The sequence below is a fragment of the Dysidea avara genome, chromosome 11 (genome assembly GCF_963678975.1).
Source record: "Dysidea avara chromosome 11, odDysAvar1.4, whole genome shotgun sequence".
Taxonomy (NCBI): domain Eukaryota; kingdom Metazoa; phylum Porifera; class Demospongiae; order Dictyoceratida; family Dysideidae; genus Dysidea; species Dysidea avara.
The window spans coordinates 9,106,485-9,126,988 of record NC_089282.1 but is presented as its reverse complement, the minus strand read 5'-3'; the positions used below and the strand labels follow the sequence as shown (position 1 = coordinate 9,126,988).

Below are 20,504 nucleotides of genomic sequence, written 5' to 3'. Positions count from 1 at the left end.
AGCCTAGGTATACATACCTGATGTTAATGGCACATATCAGTATAGTTATTATGAATAAAGCACAATGACAACCAATCAGTTATCTCTTTGGTACAAATTTAGGCTATAGCTATTGTTATTGTTACCAGATGTACACAAATTCTTCGAGTCACACACTATATATGTGGTTATGGTAACATGTACCTACGTATTCCCACATTTGTTCTGTTGTAGTCACGATTTAGAATGTTGATGAGAGAACTGGTCTCCCTACACATTGCAGTTTTATTCTATTGCTGTTATAGGTGGATTGAACTTCTCCCCCTAATTCTCAGACTGCCACCTTAAAATTACATCGTGTATATACTTAGGTGAAGCCGGTTTTTAATGTCACACGAAACTACCAGAAATGCAGTGTTTGAATTTTCCCAGAATTTTGTACCTTAAAATGCTCTTATGCAGATTCAGTATCAGATGGTCTAATTTTTAAAAATTTCCTAGGACACACATATATATACCACTATCAAAAATTCCTACATGGCCATGGCTATTCAATATCTGAGACACTAAGGTTACCTAGTTTCTCAGAAACAGCTATAGTAAAGCATTGATTGTTTTTTTAAATGCTTGTGTGCTTTGGAGAAGGGGCCATGGAGCTATGCATGCGTGAAAAAGCTGTTTTCTTTCTTCCTGTAAATATACTCACGGTGTGGTCGCCGGCTTTCTTGGCCGCACGACACACTACCGTGTGTCTTGATCTATAGTGTCATCCCCTTTCCAAACCCTGGATCTGCTGGCATCTCTTTGAGTTGGTCTGTATGCATGACTTCATTTTTTATTGAAGTTAACAACTGTATAATTCTGGCAATCACACATAATAGTATGAACAAAAGTGCACAGGATAAACATTATAAAAACTACATAAATACTAGTCTTGATGCAAGCTTGAAGTACACGTTTTGTTTTCAATGCACATGTGTATGCATGTGAATGTGTGCATAATTATTATGCTATTGAGCATTTGAATCAAAGAAATTCATAACTAACTGTAGCCTTTTTCGTCTCCTGAGAAGAAAAACAGTATGCCGTTATCTCAAGCTCAGTGTTATAAAAGTTTACAGAGAGCTCAATTTCTCTGGATAAATTGGTTCTGTATGTTGGAAGATTAGTGATTTCAACTGTAGCTTTCCTTTGACATCCTATTTCATCTATGTACTTTACTGCTTGACTTTCAGATGCAAAGATGGTGACAATACAGTTAGACTGCTCATCAGTAAGTGGACGAAAGTTGTATGATCGTTTGGGAGCCCCAACATACACATCCTCATTCGCTCTCACAAGAGCAAAGAATACTTTAGTGCAGTATGCCTCTCCAGCATGTGTGATTCTTCTTCTGGTGTCATGGCTTCTAGTTTTAAAAGGCTCAACTGTCTCAACACCAATAGAGTGCTTCATTTTTCGGGACACAACAACTGGAAGGTTTCGTGCAATAGGAGGAAGACGTCCTGTTAATGACATGGTAGACACAGTATTAGCTAAATTCTGTGCAGCGTCAACTTGTGGTACTGAATCAGATGAGCTAGTTGGTTGTGAGGGAGGTGGCGGGTTTGTCATTGTTCGCTCCACGAGTGGTTTTATTATATTTTCATGCTGACCATAAAGCGCTGCCCCTTTAACAACAGAGACAATAGGAGTAGAGCTTCTTTTCACACCAATAAGAGTTACAGTAAACAATTTTTCAATGCTCCTAAACAACAGAGCACTCTCAGCAAATCCTCCCACCAACAGTATTTGATTTACTTGCCTGCAAGCTGGCTTTTCCAGGACCTTTTTAATGAGACAATTGATATCATTTAGTACAGGCTTGAATAAATTCTCCATTGCATTAAAACGGAGAATAATGGCAGACTCATCATCATCCCATTCGACATTTTTATCATTGTAATTTCTAATCAATTGCTCCATCGATTTACCTGTCAGTTGTGTTATCTCAGCTCGAATTTTTTTATGTATCTCTAGTGTAGTTGGTGTAGTAGTATCATTAGGATTCAATGATAACTTTGAAGCTTCAAAATCTTCATGGATCAATTTGGTCCACTGGACAGAACAGTTAATTTTTAGTTGTTCAAACTGTGCTAATGGTATTTTTAGTATGTTGAGCATCAGCTTTTCAAATTGGTCATTGACTGCAAACCCACCACAATTATCACCTTCAGGAGGACTTAGTGCTGCATTGTATATCTGACCTTGTTGCTTAATCACTGCTTGTGCTGCAATGTCTACTGTACCCCCACCACAGTCAACAATGAGGTAGTGCGTTTGTGGAACATTTAGTTGACCAAGGAGAAGGTCACACTGAGTAAACAATGCTGCTGCTTCTGGTTCATATGCAAATACCATGAATTCCTTTTGCAATCCAGCCTGGTGATAAAGAAAAATTATATTATGAAATACACTGGTAATATACAGTAACAATAAATTAAATATGTGCAGTCAAAGGGACCGAGGTGTACACATCAATCTTGTTGCTCTTCTATCTATCTAGCACCATCATTTTAAAACTACTCACCATAATAAGCTGAAACTAGGACATTATAGATAATACTGAGACATAATTTTTTTTTAAAATCATGCAGATTTTTGCTACAAGTAAGATGGGAAATGATTGATTTTGTGGTTAAAGGCAAAAAGCAGGCATGGCAAAAATTTCTACCACAGATGATTTGCAATAATTATAATAGTAACCATTTACCATATAACCACAAGCTATCTTCATGGATGTGTGGGGGAATGAAGGTTACAAATCATAGTGAAGCAATATTCAACAAATATACACCATCATACATATTATTTTGCAACTGCCTGATCAAAAATATGTATCTTTGTTTCGGTTCTGCAAACTAAATGGCACACGAGCTACATACATTTGTTTGAGTTTGTGAACTATCAAGACACACGATAGTGCACCATGTGGCCCAAGAAGTTGGCATGTCACATCAGTTTAACAGAGAGGACAAAAGAGTGATGTTCATGCATATATGTAGCTCCATGCTCTTTTATCCTAATGAAGCAATTTATACAGTGGAGTTGCCTGCCAGGTAGCAAGGATATGGAGAAACTCAAAGGCCATGAGCCTATAACTGTGCATTATTGTAATGTCCATTAGTAATACTGATACAAAACAGATGGAGACAAGCTAGAAATAATATTTTAGGGATGAACTGATGATGAAAATAGAATAAGATCTGGCCATACAATATTAAACAAAATAATCACTAGGATTTCCAAGGGGGGGAGGGGTGCAAAGCTAGGGGTATCTATAAGAAAGTGGCAACTGTTTGATACAACGACATAGATGCACAGTGTGTGACAGTATGTGGAAGGCCTGGAAATGTGCCTAACCAGAAAATTTTACAAATTTAGCTTTCTGAGATTGATTTTATAATTGAGCCACCTTAGCATAAAAGTGAAATCATTATTTCTAGCAGTGCACAGTAACTAGCTTTCATAATTAATTAAGGGCACAGCAGTTTGAGTTCAAAGTTAAAGTTTAAGACTTCAAGGGGTCTAGGAGTTGGTCTTTGTTCTTTATAGTTTTAAAGATGAATGTTTTATTAGAGTAGTCGACTGTTCTATTGGAGTATTTCGATCTTTAGCAGTTTTACTCCTGAAATATAACTCTCTTGTCGATTCCTAGAAGAGATTACCTCATTTCTTTCCATTTTTTTATTGTCATATGCTTTAGATGCAATTGCACCAGTATTGTAGCTTCTAGCTAGTACATAGGGGTAAAATTTTGGAGGACAGTGCTTCAACCCCCTATGCACCCCACTAAATCTGCCCTTGGGTAGGACAGGCACCCGCCTACCAGTACCAGATTTCAGTAAATCATCTCAGCCGTTTCTGATATAATAAAGGTTTTTCATTTTTTCTTCATTACACTTTACAAAACAGTCATAAAACACAAACATGTCTTTGTAAACCAAAAGCAATTGTCAGTACCAATAATTATTGTTGCAAACATCTAGTAAGTATTGATGAAATTATGAAAGATATCTGTGTAAAAGATTTTCTGTGTAATGCCTACAGAGTAAACTGCTGCAAGGAATGAGTGGAAAATTGTAGAGAAAGTGACCATCAGAGTGGAAAAGATATTGGGACAATATAATTATAATTAATGGTCATGAAGTTGCAACATAAAACAAAACAGGTGTAACAGATGTGCAATCAAATTTTGTGAATAAATAACAATTTGTTTTCAAGCCCACCAGGCAAACTGTTTAATGGAACGAGTGGAAAGTTGGTAAATACTTGTACAAGAGCCTTACAGTGGTTTACAAAGAAGTGGTTGAATTACATATAATGCAAAACCCAAACACGATGTACATGATGGGGATTATCAAATAGCATACATTCAGTTTATCTGTACCTAAACAGCCAATCTCTGAGAAAAGGATCTGCCCACTCTAAAAAGCCAGAGCAAAAATTCTGTGAAATCAAAGATAATGGCTGCAATGATGTTAATTAATGACATGGAGTACTGCCATTATTAACATCAACATCATTGCAGCAATTTCTCTGCCACCACCTTTGATTTCACAGTTCTTTTTCCACCTGGTTCTTTTAGGGGTTGCACCCTCTTTTCACATATTGGCTGTTTTGAGTCAATAGTAGCTTTGATTTGTAGTGCATTAACTTATTGACTGTCTCAGCTTTGTAAACTTGGATTACATACAGGAATAGCGGCTTTCAGCTGAAGTAGCTAAAATTCTTTATGTTATATTATCTATAATAATTAGTTTTAATCACTCTACACAGCTATCAAGAGTATATATAATGGGAGGGAGACTGTACTATATGTGACTGTAACAGCAAAAACCTGACTTGTTTACACAACTTCCAATTTTTAAATTTATTTTCTCGGCATTAACTGCAGTATCCAAGGTATAAATCACCAAAATTTCAGCTTTCAGTGGTGAGTAGTTTTGGAATTATAGTAGGAAGAGCAAGATAATTGATTTGTACAGTAACTATACTTAAAATAAACTACAGGCGCTTATGTTTGCAGCCATAACTTCCATTCGCAATAGGCTACAATGTTGCAATTTAGCTTAAAATATTCAGCATGAATTAGCAAATCAACCAAGGTAAAGCGTTAGCTCTGTAGTCATTTATGCATACGAGTATGAAGACGGTTTAATTGAAGAAAAGATGACGATCTTGCTTATGTTTACCACATTGTAAACAAATACACGTAACATGCATACTGCTGGGGCTACAGACATGAAACAAACGTTTGCGAACTCTCCATAAGCAGGCGAATAAGATGGAGTATAGTTTTAATCAATGTGAGTATTCCTTTTTTGAGTAATGACCTGATAAAAACTAGCATATACTTTCTTTGTAGCATGCATAATTTTAAAAAAATTTTCAATTTTCTCAATATTTAAAAAAAAAATATATTTTTTATTAAGGCTTTACAGCACAAGTGCTGAAGGTCTGTAGGACACCTGGCCCTACAGCCTGTTTTAAATATGCATGCTTGTGCGAACAAGTCAGGTTTTGCTGAGATGGTCACATATAAGTCATTAAGTCTAAGTCCTTGAAATTAGGTTAGGTAATCCTAAGGCTGCAGCACATGTTGCTGTAGACCTTCAGTGCTGGTCACTGTAAAGTGTTAATAATAATAATAATATACTGTGCCTGTAAAGTCCTATGGCATCAAACAACTTGGTGATTTATGTTGACTGGTGACTAATTATAGCAGTGCAAGCACACTTTGTGTATGCGCACGTACACATGAAGAAGCTACTGAGTGAAAGAACTGTGTACTCCAGAAAAGTATGGCACATCATGCAGAGGAACTTGATACAAAGAGAAAGACACAGGCAGCTAACCTGGAAAGCAAACATCACCGGGAATGCTGGTGATGCTTCGATGAATCCAGTTCCAATTTCATGTGCATTGTATTCTGGGTCATCATGGATATTAACTTCATATGTGACGTCGTCATCCATGATTTTATCAAGGTCACCATCCCCACAGTTTGCTAGCAATACTGATGCGTCTAGATGGAGTTTCAGCCATTGTGATTCTATGCAGACTACTCACCTTTAACTAGTAACATTAAATCTGATAGCGGTGAGGTTTATGAGAGGAAACGAAAATATGCGGGTTACATTACGGACTCATTTTTCACAGCCTATAGTGCAGTTTGACACTCTCCCTCCTAGGCCTGAGCCTAATATGCTCAAATTTTTACCTATTATTCTTTCCAGAATTTTCCCCTATTATTCCTTTTTATTCTTGTATCTAGCCTATTATTCCATAATAATGCTCACTTAGTTTCTGTAGCTATAGTCACTTAATTCTCAAGATGCTGATACAAGTAGTTTGTCAGAATCAATGAAGCATTCCACCTTACACATAATGGTTATAGCCATTACAACAGACGTAAAATAGCCATCGGGAGTATAACAAATGAGTTTTCAATTATCAGTGTATTAAAGCTGTAGCTATAACTATATGCTGAGTTTAGTGGATGATGATATCAATATGTTTGTTGAAAGACTTAAAGAAGATACACTGGTATAAGCTGTAAAAGTTTCAGAATTGCAGATAATCGTGCAGGTTAATAGGTACTATTAACCAAGGTTAATAAGATTATTGTGTAGGTGGGCGGGTGGTGAGCTGTATTTGGAGTGTGGCAAATTAAGCACTAGTTATTTGCGCATGCGTAGCAATTGTTGTGAGCACGTTGTCACTCTTTGCATTCATTGTTTGGTATTCTTGCATCGTGATGTCTACGGAGAAGGACAACCCAATCACCGACCCGCCAACCGACTTACCCGACACGAGTGGCATCTCCCAGGAGGCTGTGGACGCCATGGTCCAGAAATCTCTCGAAACCCAGTGGGCTGCCATGGTGCAGCGAGCCAGCCAACAACAACCCAACGAATCTGGAGGTACGCATTGACACTAAATTATATGGTGCCAGTGGTCTTTCTCCCTTCGGGGATGACGAACGGCTTTGAGCCGCTCACTATTGAATCAGACTCGAAAGGTGCCTGTATAACTTAGTTTTCTAGGGGTGCCCAGCCAACGTTCATGTCATCGGGCGCTGGATCCGGGTAGGCTTGGTGGGGTGTATGTAGGTTCGTTAGTTTGTTGAATTATGCTCATGGGGGGTGTATGTATGCTCGTAGTTGGTTGAATCATGTACATACCTCCTACTGTCTTGGTCGCTTGCCCACGCAACCGTGGGCTTGACTCTCGGGTTTAGAGTTACGTCGCAACGGGCGGAATCCCGCGTTCCTTGTGCGAATGGTCCAGGGGTTTGCTCTTCAGAGTCCAACCCAATATCTCCCTGGGGGAGGGGGGGTAGGGTTACCGGGCGTTGGCCCGTAACTTCTGGTCACACTCTATATGTCTGCCACATGCTGTTTTCGCAGGTCTCCACGGCCCCGTGCCACGTGGTTTTCCCCTGGCAGGGGTGGGACTGACTGACTCAGCAGGAGCAGAGAATAGCTGAGACCTGCCACCAGATGCACAGGGTGGCAGTCGGGACAACCCCAGTGCAGCCTCAATTCTCAGCAACCTGTTATTTAACACACTGCAAACCTGGCAGTCAGGCGACACCCAGAAGAAAGGGATATTGATCGGTGCAGGTCTCCCCCCAATCCTGGCCAACCTATCAGAGAGGATACTCAAATGGGAGTATGTCAAAATGGCGGACCTCATCCCATACATCTGGTCCCTCCCGTGGTCCACAGGCCAACCAGCCAAACCCTACCGTCAGGTTCGGGACATCGGCATGTGGCTACAGTGCTTTGCATCATATATAGCTGTGCTGATCTTTATACTGTATAGCTAGTAGCAGATTTCCAAATCTACTGGCCTATATGGTCACCATCCTGGAGACTTGTCAAGAGTTTGAAGGCTCCGGCTGGGTCACGTATGATACCTCTTACTGGCAGCAGATGGCAATTACAGGCAACCGGGATTGGTCGCAGTCAAATGGTTCACTGTTCACGAAATGTTTCACGGCCAGAGCCAGAATTGTGGAGTATTGTGAACTTTGCCTGAGTATGACCCATAAAGCCCGAGACTACCCAGGGGTGGTGCAAGATGACCGCAACATATTCGAACGCCTCAAGGCTATTGAAGCTGCTGTGACAACCCCATCCTCAACGTCCAAAGGGATGGCCCGACCAAAATCGTTGGAGATCTGCCAGAACTTTAATCAGAGGCACTGCTTCTTCCGGCAATGCAAATACCGGCACGTTTGTTCCCACTGCCGTTACAATCACCCAGTCCTGGAATGCCCTCTGCTACAGGGATCACCACTACAAGCTCAACCCCTAAGGAGGGGCCGGAATGGAGGTGGGCTGCCTTACTGATACCCCCATTCCTTGTCAAGACCGTGGGACACACTTCATGATTACTAGGATTCATGTTATTAATTATTTTTTGGAACAGTTATCTGTAGTGTTTTTATTGATCGTGACATGTTAGTGATGTGAGTCGGTGTTTGCGGGAGCAGTGGTCTTAGGGTAAATAGCTAAGTTGAAGCTCTGTCAACCCCTTATGGGCTTTGTGGGTGTCCTAGTACTACTTAAGGGGCCTGGCTGTATCAGCATGATAGTTAGGAGAAGTTTAGCTATAACTAGCCTTGAGTAATCCTCCCCTTTTAAAGTAACCATTAGAGTAGATTACCTCCCGCCACAGGGTTGACGGGATCACAGGAAAGAATCCACGATGTTACGGCTGGGCTGGAATAGGCCTAGGTGGCAGGGAGATGGCCTGTAGGAACAGGGGGATGGATAGGGGATGGGCTGTAATTTAGATATTCTGCCCTAGGCTACCCCTACACAGAGGACCTGCTTCAGATGGACCGGTGTAAGCATCACCCTCCCTTGATGTTACCGCCAGGGCTATCCAGGAACCCTTCTCCCTTGCAGTGGGAAACGTGGAAGGAGCTGCTGCAGGAGCACCCTGACAGACTCTATGCCAACTACATAGTATCTGGCCTTAGAGAGGGTTTCCGAATTGGCTTTTCCTATGGCAAAGCCAAATGGAAGAAGTCATCAAAGAACATGGAGTCTGCCCAGGAACACCCGGATGTGGTGAACAGATATTTACAGAAGGAAAGGGATGAAGGTCGGGTAGTGGGTCCCTTTAACCCGGTGGACTTTCCCGAGGTTAGAATTAGCAGATTTGGAGTCATCCCAAAGAAGCAGCCAGGTTCCTGGTGCTTAATCCTAGATTTATCGTCCCTTGGAGGTTTTAGTATCAATGACGGAATTGACTCAGACATGTGCTCCTTATCATATGTGTCAGTGGATGACGCTGCCAGACTTATCATGGCTCATGGCCCCGGGGCGGCCCTGGCTAAGATTGATATAAAGAGTGCCTACCAAATTGTTCCGATACACCCAGAAGATCGTCACTTGTTGAGAAATGAAATGGGAGGACTCCCTGTATGTGGACACCTGCTTCCCTTTTGGGTTGCGGTCAGCACCAAAGATATTTACAGCGGTGGCTGACGCCGTGGAATGGATTGTAAAACAGAAGGGTGTACACGATGTCATTCACTACCTGGACGACTACCTGCTAGTAAGTGACCCTTGCATGCATAAAGGCAGGACACTCCTGGATAACTTGCTTTCCACCCTAGATGTTCTTAGGCTGCCAGTAGCTCCTGAAAAATTAGAAGGCCCTACCACAAAGCTGACTTTTCTTGGCATTGAATTAGACACGGTAACCATGGTGAGACGTCTACCTCCGGACAAACTGGCTGATGTGAAACAAACGGTGGCAACCTGGCTAAGGAGGAAGGACTGGAGGTCATGTGACAAACATGCTCTAGAATCCTTAGTCAGAAAATTACAGCATGCTTCCAAAGTGGTTCGTCCAGGTAGGACATTTGTGGGTAGGTTGATTGGTCTACTGAAGGGTATTCCCCGGCAGCATAAGTCAATACGGCTGAACGTGGAGTACCAATCCGACCTGCTTTGGTGGTTTTGCTTCCTTGAACGATGGAATGGTGTGGCTATGATGGAAGTACCAGGTGCATGTAACCATCATGTGTTTTCTGATGCCTCTGGTTCATTTGGCTGTGGGGCTTGGTGGGATGGGTATTGGTTTCAACTACAATGGCCTGAAAATTGCATGCTGGGCTCTATTGCTGCAAAGGAACTGTTACCTATGGTAGTGGCTTGTGCTATCTGGGGCAGACACTGGAGGAACCAGAGGGTGTTAGCTCACTGTGATAATGAAGCGGCAGTTCAAGTGGTGAACTCCAGTTACAGTAGTGATCCCGAAATGATGCAGCTACTCCGCAGCTTGTTTTTCATCACAGCGTGGCATGGAGTGTCATTTAGAGCAATTCATCTACCGGGCCGGAATAATACTCAGGCTGATGCTATCTCACGTAATAACATGGATTTATTCTTTCGACAGGTCCCAAATGCAGCAAGACTTCCTTCTGCAATTCCTGTGTCCCTGCTGGATCTGCTCATCGGCCAGAGGCCAGACTGGACATCGCCTACTTGGTCCCAGTTATTCATCAGCTCTTCGCAGCTGGTCTAGCCACATCAACATCAAAAGTGTATGCTTCTGGCCAGAAACAATTCCTGCAATTTTGTGAGAAAACAAATCTACCTTCATTTCCTGTCTCTGAAAACACCCTCCTGCTGTTTGTGGCATTCCTGCACTCCAAGACTCTGGCGCCAGGAACTATTAAGAGCTACCTAGCAGCCATTCGTTTTCATCAAATTTCTAGAGGCCTACCAGACCCCAAGATAAGTGAAATGCCTCAGCTTGAATACGTAATCAAAGGCATAAAGCGAGCCTCTCCAGCCAGCTCCAGATGCAGGCTGCCTATCATCCCAACCATCCTGATAAACTTAAAACAGGTTCTACGGAGAAGCAAAAATCAATACAATGCCTCCTTGCTCTGGGCTGCAGCATGTCTGTGTTTCTTTGGCTTCCTCAGATCAGGTGAAGTGGTGACTCCTACGGAAACAGAGTTTGACCAGTCATATCATTTGGGTGTCTCCAATGTTAAAGTAGATAGTCATATTAATCCTACCCATATGGAGGTTCGAATAAAAGCTTCCAAAACAGACCCATTTCGCCAGGGCTTTACTGTTCAGTTGGGAGCTACACAGAGGACACTCCGGGTTTTTTTGGTTTTGAGAGGTACTGACCCAGGCCCACTATTCAAACTTGAGAATGGAAAGTTTCTGACCAGGGCTATGTTTGTTGAAAAGCTACGTACTGCTCTCTCTGTGGCAGGGTACCCTGAGAAAAAATATGCTAGCCACAGCTTCAGAATTGGGGAAGCCACCACGGCAGCCCAATGTGGTATGGAGGACTCCCTGATCAAGACTTTGGGCAGATGGGAAAGCTCGGCATACCTGCGTTACATCAGGATGCCTTCTACGACATTGCAGGCAGTATCTGGACGTCTAGTGTCAAAGTTGTAGCTCACGACTCTCGAAGGTGGGACCGATTTAACTGACTGTAGTTGGGTTGTGTGTTTTCTGTAATAATGTCATGTTTCTGTATGTATATATATGATTGGTGTTTTATTAACTTACTTACCCTATCTGGGAATCTTGGCTTGGGGGAGGGTTGGCTCACAATTCCTCAGAATTGGTACCCTGCCCCTGGGTGTAGTGGAAGGACCCTTCCACCTACTCTCCCCCAAGCTCTCATTCCTATTATCTCTGTCGAGAGGTATTCAAGCTGGGGGCTTGGGGGCCTACGGAAATGTGGCTGCTAAGGTGGAACCCTCTCCGCTTCGGTAGCACCCAGTTCAAGCCCTCCAGACCTACTGTCTAGGTAGTTCTGGAGGTTAAGTTGTGTCATGGGTGTGGTCAAGTTGGAAGTTGGGGCTTATGGCTGGACAGGTGATACCTAGAGTGCTACAGGTAAGTGTATGTGAGTATTTGCTATTGTATGCATTTACCTACTTATTAAATGCAGTTAAATCCCTGCATGATGCTGTCTGCAGATAGTTAACATGAAACGATCTGACTGCTTTATTAGAGTATTTGAGTGTTCTATTAGAGTATATCTATCTTTTAGAGGTTTTTTAGCTCCTTTTAGCCAGCACTCGTATAATAATGCCAGCTATCTATCATTCTTAGTAGTTTAGTACTTTCTTCTAGCTAATCAAGTATAGGCATGCCCTTTAATTCCACTGATTATTCTCATGGACGTCCGCTAATTTTAAAATTATGCCTGTAACCACCCTATTATTCCGGAATTATTCTCATGAAATTGGTGACCTATTATTCTCACAATTATGCCGGCATATTAGGCGCAGGCCTACTCCCTCCCCCATAATATACTTTTGCAACTATTTTATATATCATGCAGTCTTTTACTATTGAGTAATATGCAACTCAACGCATTATTCTGCGAGTCTTTATGTCATCACACAAGAAACAGCTAAGCTGGCAGGATGCATGAAACCACATTCTGCAAAATCAGAGTGATATAATGTTTCTGTTTGTAGATATACACAGAGCCTCACACATTTAACAGTGACTGTGCATGAATCCATGTCTGCAAGCTTATGTGGAGCCATGCCCACTAATAGAGTATGAGTTCTAGTTTGGTGACGAATCATCAAATTTAGTTTATTGCTAAATTTAGTCTATTGCCAAATTCTGTTGTTATATGGTATTTGTGATTGTCTGCCACCCAAGTAGAGTAAATATGGTACCTAACACTTTGACAATATAATAATAATATTCCCTACTATTATCATATGATCAATTTGTAAAAACAATTTTTTTTTACATATGTATATTAAAACTAATTCACCTTTTCTGCAGCTTTTCTCATTACTTCTTTAGCAGCATCACTCCAAATGGCTGGTACTGTAACAATCCATTGTATCTTCCTTGCAGGGTGCCGGAATTGTTCATCCAACCACTTTATAGCAGTTTCTTTCAGATACTTAAGTGTCATAGCATAAACACTAATTGCTGGTAGGGCCCTTCCATTAGTTGCTTGTATTGTCTTTGCATTCTAGATAGTCAAAAATAATAATTAACATCCCATCTGAATATCATGCATCTAGACAAATGGTAGTGTGACCCAAATTACACAAACTCTTATCAAAATTTAAAATGGCATTATTCATCAGAAATACTGTAAGTTATAGCTATTTTTTCAATGTAAACATGTTTCTGTATAAATTGCATTGCTATACTAGTCTTATTGACCCTCGACAGAATGCTGCAGGTTTTACAAGAGGGATTTAGAACCTACGAGTGAAATGTATAATACTATGTACCACCATCCTACTACTGTAACTTAATTAACCCTCTAACTGCATAAGTGCCATTTGACACCTGGTTAATCATCCCTGTATTACAGCAACACCATGATGTTGAATCATTGGCAAATATACTCTCCACAGATAAAAGTTGCAGCTTATATAGCAACAGATTATAAGCACACAGAGCTATAAATGTACATGTTTGCACCATTAAAGAATTTACATCTAACAAATGGTCAAGAAATTAAGAAGAATGTGTTTCTCTTAACTAATATAGACATGGTTGACGTGCATCTTGTGATTTTATGAAGATGCTACTAGTTACATAACACCATGCATGGTCTATATTGGCCAAAGTAAATATATCGTGTCAGTAGCGTTTAAAAATTGTAAATTTAACAACAAAGTAGGGATCCAAGTGATATAAAGTAGTAGAATAAGAGATAAGCATGCATGATAGTATTATAACATAACTATGCCTACATTGGCATGTTATTACATTTTTTCAATACCAAAGTATAGGGATTTTCCCACATTGTAATACCATCATTCATATTTCCTTTTATCGCTTGGACCCTACTTTCATTTTTCAACTAATAACTTTTAATTGTTAACTTTTTGTTATGGCGTAGATACTGTACGTGTGACTGACTATTCTATTAGAATATTTTACATGACTGGTGTACTGGTGCTATCTACATTCTGGGTACCAGTGCATCTCCTCTTGGTGGGACGAGACTTGGATCATGGACATGTGGAATGAAGAGTCACAGGGGAGGTGTGAAGAACAACTGCTGCCAATTAGTGAAGAGAAGGAAGACAGCAGGGCCGTAGCCAGAACCCGGGCCACCCGGGCCCAGGCATCAATAATTCGAGATACTCTAATAGAGCAGTCAGATCGAGATATATCAGTCTCAGTATTCAGAGAAGCAGTGTAGCAAGCTAGTACGTATATGTACTTATAAATAAGGAGGTGTAGTTGGTGGAGGGGAGATCAAGGGCGTAGCCAGGAAGGTAGAGGGGTTCGGATGAACCCCCTTTTCAGAAGCACCGAGAATATCATTTTAAAACTAAAAATCACGTCAAGTCTTACAGCCCTGGAGCTCTCCGGTAGCTACTTGCACACTAGTGCTCCTCTGTACTACTCTTGAGGGTCGCATTGCATTAATGCTGAACTATTGCAAATCGTCGAGATCTGTTGCATCACATGATCAGTAGCGCATGTGATGCATGGTGGAAATGGCGAAAGAGTGTTGAGTGGTTGAGGCAGACACATTACAAGGCAGCAGCCGCAATAAACTTGAGTGGTCGTGTTATACATGTGTCAGGTGAGCACAAACTGTGAATAGTTGATGTATATTTATCTGATGAACAGTTTGTTTATTTGTCATATGTTTCGGGCACGTGATGTCTCGAATACATTGGAGTACAAGCCAAGTCTAAAGTTACTGAGCATCAACAGGAGGACCGACCGAGAATAATGTATGCCCTGAAGGAAGTATTGCCAACTAAGCAACTCGAGTGTGGAGGGTTCCCATGTGCTAGAAAATTTGAAGTTGGCTGTCTGGAAGTGAAGATTAAGTTAGTATTAGCTACAATAGGTTTATAGTTTCTATAAGCTGTATAAACAGCAGTGTGTAGGTTTTAGCTAGCTAGATGCACAAACAGCACCTTTTAATGTTACTGCCTAAGGGCACATTTTTGTATGCATGATTTTCATTCAGATGTGGTCTAGGGGGAAGCACCCGGGCCTTCCCCCAAGAACATTCCACTTAACTTTTTGGACTTCAGCTTACAGCTAGGCCCTGGCATCACCAAAACTCTGGCTACGCCCCTGGAAGACAGGCTTTGACAATATAGACTTCTTGGGAGAGAATTTCATAAGCTGCAACTCATAGTTCTAATTAAAATGATAATGAGAGCACACATAAATTTAAATTCTATATAATGCCAACCAGAATAGATCAAGTGTTGAATAGGCATCCATGCAGAGGAGGTTGGACATGCACACTGTGAGCGCACACATTTTGTATTGAAAGTTTAACCAAGCGCTCACCAAAGTTTTCATAAATACCATTCGAGAGTGCACTTCAAGTTTAGTCTATTCAGCCGGTCTACTCCATTTAATCCCACTACTCCAGGCACATAAATTCTACGGGGATCACGTGTGTAAGCGTCTGAAGGTGGAATCGATGTGTAATACTATAGGGATGACTTATGTATGTGTATTTTAGCACAATAATTGTCAAAGAAAGCAATGTGCATACTAACATAGCCTAGCTTTTAGGGTATTAAAAAAGAAAAGCGGATGCCACTAGCTTGGCCTCACAGAGAATTGAACAGAGAATTAGAAACTTGCACTCACCTTGAAATAAGAATTTGCCGTTCATCTTAAGAAGCACAAAGTAATGTAGTGTGGATATTACTAAACATTTCTTCTATCACTTACTCCTTGCGACTCCTCAGTAGCGCTTACATTGTGTCCAACCTCCTCTGGCATCCATGGTTTGCTTCCACCATTAACCTTGTTTAAATCCTTTAAACTCCACTGAAAATGGTTTGAAAGTGCTAGATGTGATCATAAAGCTAAGCTTCTGGTGATAATTAATGACATACAGTGTGTTGATGTGAAAGAATGCATGGCAAAGTATTTTGTCTGGCTTGCACTTCAAGACTATTATTGTCACTACATAGGGATCATGGAGATTTGTACTTTCTCACAAAGAATACAATTATATTGGCAGCCTCACAATACCTTCATAGCGCCTTGACAGCATTGGTTAGGCATAACCATGCCCAAAAGTGCTTTCGTGATCAGTATGATCTGAAATACTTCCAATACGTTACTATAAAACTATACAGTGAATTTTTTTATTGACTGCCTGACTTGTGCCTTTGGACAAGTGCAATTCAATAGCAGCTAAGGCTACGGGCTTAATTTTTTTTCACTGTTCAATGTCGTACCTTTTGGCATACCACAGTATGTACAATGCCTTCATGGACTTACTATGTCCTCCTTTGTGTCCCATTTATCTTTGCTGACAGTGCAAGGTAATAATTCGTGGTAGTGCTGTGTGATGGCTTACCTATGGGAATCGTCCGAGTTTTCTGTTGTGAAATGCAGAGGTCCTTCTTATAGTGTTCATATGTAAATCTGTGTAACACAAAGCATAATGGGCACTTCACTATTTCAGTAATCCCTCCAGTAATTGATAGTTGGGGGTGCACATTCAGACAACTCTTTCTTCTAATGCAGTACCGTATAGCGGGAAATTTCCGGAGGGTGTAATTTTCGGATAATGATCATTGTGAACTATTTCGGAAATAAATTTTTGGATAAACACCACGATCAGCACTTGACAGAAATATACGGAATTGTGCTCTGGCAAGGCAGGTGAAGACTTCTATGCGTCATCAGGTCATGGATTACGCATAGATTATAGAGAAAGCACCGGTGCTTACGCGCCCCTCTATAATCTATGGATTATGTGATGGACTTCACGTAATGCCTAATGTAGTGACACTAATCCCATAAATAGCTGCTCTCTTCGCTATTTCCGCCTTCTCTTTTCCTGTGTAGCTACACCCGATATTCACCACGTGGTTTCCCATTTTCCTGCTTCCACTGGCGTATCTCTATCATTCTGGTGACGCCTGAATTGGCAACAACAAGTGCAGAACTAGGGGTTGTCAACAGGTAAATAAGAAATACTGGTATCGCCACTCTGTTTACACACCTTGAAGTACTTGAGGAGCGCTATGTCAACTCACGATTTTTACCTAAATGTAGACTACGTATGAATAAACAATTTCGGAAAATTTATTTTCAGAAATTATTTAGTTTTCCGAAATATCCGAAAATTACACCCTCCGGAAATTTCCCGCTATATGGTATGTGCAGGTTTACCAGTCACAATAATGTTACATAAAAAGTATACAAAAAAGTACAAGGAAAAATTAGGAATTTGAAGTTTGATTAGGGATAACAAAACGAAGTTGCTACTGTTCCAGCAGCCGGAAATATTTTGCCAGGGCTATTATTCCGGCAGTCCACTAGATTTCTCTCACTATCAAACACATACATGAGCTAGGGGTTGACACGTGTCAAGTAGTATGCCCTGAGTATCGAATTTAGGGCAGTAGTTTGCCTCGGGTCTTGTACTTTGAGGCATGCAACAAGTAGTTCACAGGCAAACCAAAGGTTAGGGTTAGGGTCGGGTTCAGCTTTGGTTTCTTCTTCAATATAAATAGAAGTTACTCCACTCAGACACATATAAAGTAGAAACTAAGGGAGGTGGGTAGCTGGGTGCCACGTAGCACAATGGCTATGACTCTGGGCTCACACACTGGAGGTCCTGCCCGGTCGAGATTTTTTTCATTTGAGGACCCTTTTTTGTCTAAGATTTATTTTATTCACGTGACTGCCAGAACAATAGCAACACCCAAAAAAAGTGGTGGAACAAGGGAGGTCACTTACACCTGAAGATATACTACTACTGAGTGGATATTTAATCCCTACTTCAGTCTATAGCGGATCAGATGAAAGAAATCAAAAGTAGTAAAACAAGGAGGTCACCTACATCTGTGATCCCTAAGTATAATCAAACTTAAAATTCCTAGTAGAAACTTTGTAGTTTTCCTCTGACCTCAGGAAACATTGCACCCCCACACATGCAAATAGCTATACTCATTGCTCAGCGCAGTGAGCAACATATTAACACAATGAGTCAGCACACAATTAACTACAAACATAGATACATTGACAATACATCTGATCACTTACTGGTGTTTTATAAAGGTTCATCTTGAATCTAGAGAAAAGAAAGTAGTCGTTTGCTACCTCTCTTCAGGGGCGGATCCAGAGTTTGGAAAGAGGGGGGGCACCTTGCTGAAAACCAGTTGAAGACCAAAAAAAAAAAAAAAAAAGGTCACGACAATAATAGCTAGTTATCCTTACCAACTATATCACGTCTGTTATGTAAAATAAAATCCTATTTATAGCTTCATAGGTAAGCTACACTGCCTCATGGACATTGTGACTGCTTTATTAGAGTAATTGACTGCTCTATTAGAGTATCTCGATCTTGTATGCAATTTCTTGAAGGGGGGCATTTGCCCCAAATGCCCCATCCTGGATCCGCCACTGCTCTTAACATTTTGTGAACTTTTAGGGCCTCTTCTCCGAACTGCGAGAACCCTCCATTAGGATCAGTCAGTAATACTGTAGGATACTTCCAACTAACTCCAGTTTGTCCTTGAATCCAGGCTGAAAATACTTTTACGTTGCTTGGATCAGGATTGGCGAGTCCCACCGCAATGGCACATCCAGATGTACCGAAATCGATTGAAACATAATGTGTGTAATTCGACATCACTGGCCTATTGAAGCGCCTCAATCGGCCCCAGGCGAACGACTACATACACATGATCTAAGCCACGCAGACACTCAATTCCGAGAAAAGCCACGGGGTATACACTCTACGTCATGTGATGTGACGCAATTCAGTTTTACGGTGCTGGGGATTTCCAAGGGAATGGGAATTCCAGACTCATGTAGATTGGTCCTACATATATTTACTTAAAAACGTAATGAATTCCTTGATATATAGAGGACTTGCAGCGTGACGTAAATCATCGTAATTGCTAAGCAACCGTAGCTGTCGGCCATGTTTCGGGACAGTGTTGTGGCTGAAAAGCGCTTTCTCAGGATTTGGTACAGGCTGTAATGAAGCGAATCAGTGTTGGGTTGTGTTGTAAATACCACCCAGCTCATTAAAAAAGGCGAAGAAGTTAGAATTGGTGAATTAACAGACCTCTCAACTATCACGATTTCGTCGTGAGACACACGATTTAAGCTTTGATGTCACGACCGCTTGCTGATCTCACGATTTCTCACGATTTTCAACAAAATTTCCTAAGACACGCTAAATCTCCTTGATTCAAGGCCCAAAACGTCTTGTACCAGGTATCACGTGATCATTTAATTAGAAATATCGGGGCGCCTCTGTATTTTGAGCTGGAATTTTTGGCGGTTTTCCGTGTTTTTGACTGTGTCACGAGTGAATACGCTGCCAAACAGTTTTAAATTCAAAGGTGAAAACATTTGGAAAAAAACTCAGCACACATTTAAGGTGAGGAATAAGGTAAAATCCTACCATTGGTGTTATTACAAATGTTTATAGCTTAGTTTCATTTGTTGTGAGGTCACTGGTGAGGTGCATTGTCTGGAGAATCTGTGCTGAAAACCGAATCCACTGCTGGATACTGATTACTCAAGAAATGAGGTGATTTCGACGACGAATGCTGAACTAGTCCATCATAAGTTGAAAGAATTGCATCACGTGATCCAACGATGGAGCAAAGATAGTAGGTTCTTATCGTACACTGTAGCATAGAGATATTATAAGCTGCGGTAAACAGCAGTATTGCACTCACATAGCTAGCTAGTTGTGCCTTTTAAACAATTTTTTTTTGTTAAAACAAATGTATGTGCATGAGCCCCATCATAAAGATGGTAGGCTTCACAGCTGCATGGGGGTGGGTGGCTGGCTTTCTCACGACCAGATCTGCTTCCAGGTTGAGAGGTCTGAATAATGTATCGAAATTTAATTAACCACCTATTTCACAAAGCCAATGATAAGATCCTCTATTTCGAAACCAGCTCCGCTTCCCAGTGCCACTATACCCAGCGCTTAGTCAATAAATCTTGTTACCTTCATTCTGATATGCGTGTTCTAATAGCCGTAGAAAATTTTACGAGAATTCGTAATTAATGTATTTCTTGAAATCTCAACGGTGTCACGTATTGAAGGAGCATTTCTTGAGAGCTACCTAACATACGATTAGAAGAATATGTCAAGACGCCTGTGCTGTGTTTGGGGTTGTACCAATAAAAAGGGGAAATGCCCGGAAGATATCGCTGGAAATCGGCTTTGTGGCTGTCCATTGGCACGAAATCATGGTTGTCCTAAGCCTCAGTATTTAACGTTGCACAGTATTCATAGTATGCCCGATCATGTCAAACAAGTTGTCATCGAAAAGATCAATCTTACCAGGCAAGGTGGATGGCAAACTAAGTGGCAGCCTTCTAAGGAAGCTGTAATTTGCAACATACATTATGCAGATTGTAAAGGACCTACCAGAGATGAAAGTGACGTTCTTCCAATTAATTTTAAAAGACCAAGGAACTATCCTGTAACTAGTTCTGCACCAAAAAAGAGAAGGACAT

At 41.1% G+C, this 20,504-nt stretch overlaps 2 protein-coding genes across 3 annotated transcripts in view; one reads left to right on the top strand and one right to left on the bottom strand.

The window, feature by feature from the left end:
• LOC136238643 (uncharacterized) overlaps positions 1–20,504 on the top strand; it is a 277,251-nt gene that overhangs the window by 73,205 nt on the left and 183,542 nt on the right. The gene's annotated exons all lie outside the window — the stretch shown is intronic.
• Positions 797–18,729, bottom strand: LOC136239030 (heat shock 70 kDa protein 12A-like). Of its 2 annotated transcripts, XM_066029770.1 has the most exons (4): positions 18,421–18,729; positions 18,060–18,116; positions 12,817–13,023; positions 797–2,400 (listed from the first exon to the last, which is right to left on the bottom strand). In XM_066029770.1, exons 1-4 carry the CDS (start codon positions 18,646–18,648, stop codon positions 1,006–1,008), a joined length of 1,887 nt encoding a protein of 628 aa, XP_065885842.1. In that variant the 5' UTR covers positions 18,649–18,729; the 3' UTR covers positions 797–1,005. The 2 variants fall into 2 exon arrangements, with proteins under 2 accessions (XP_065885842.1, XP_065885843.1); XM_066029771.1 differs by lacking the exon at positions 18,421–18,729 and having other exon boundaries at positions 18,060–18,132.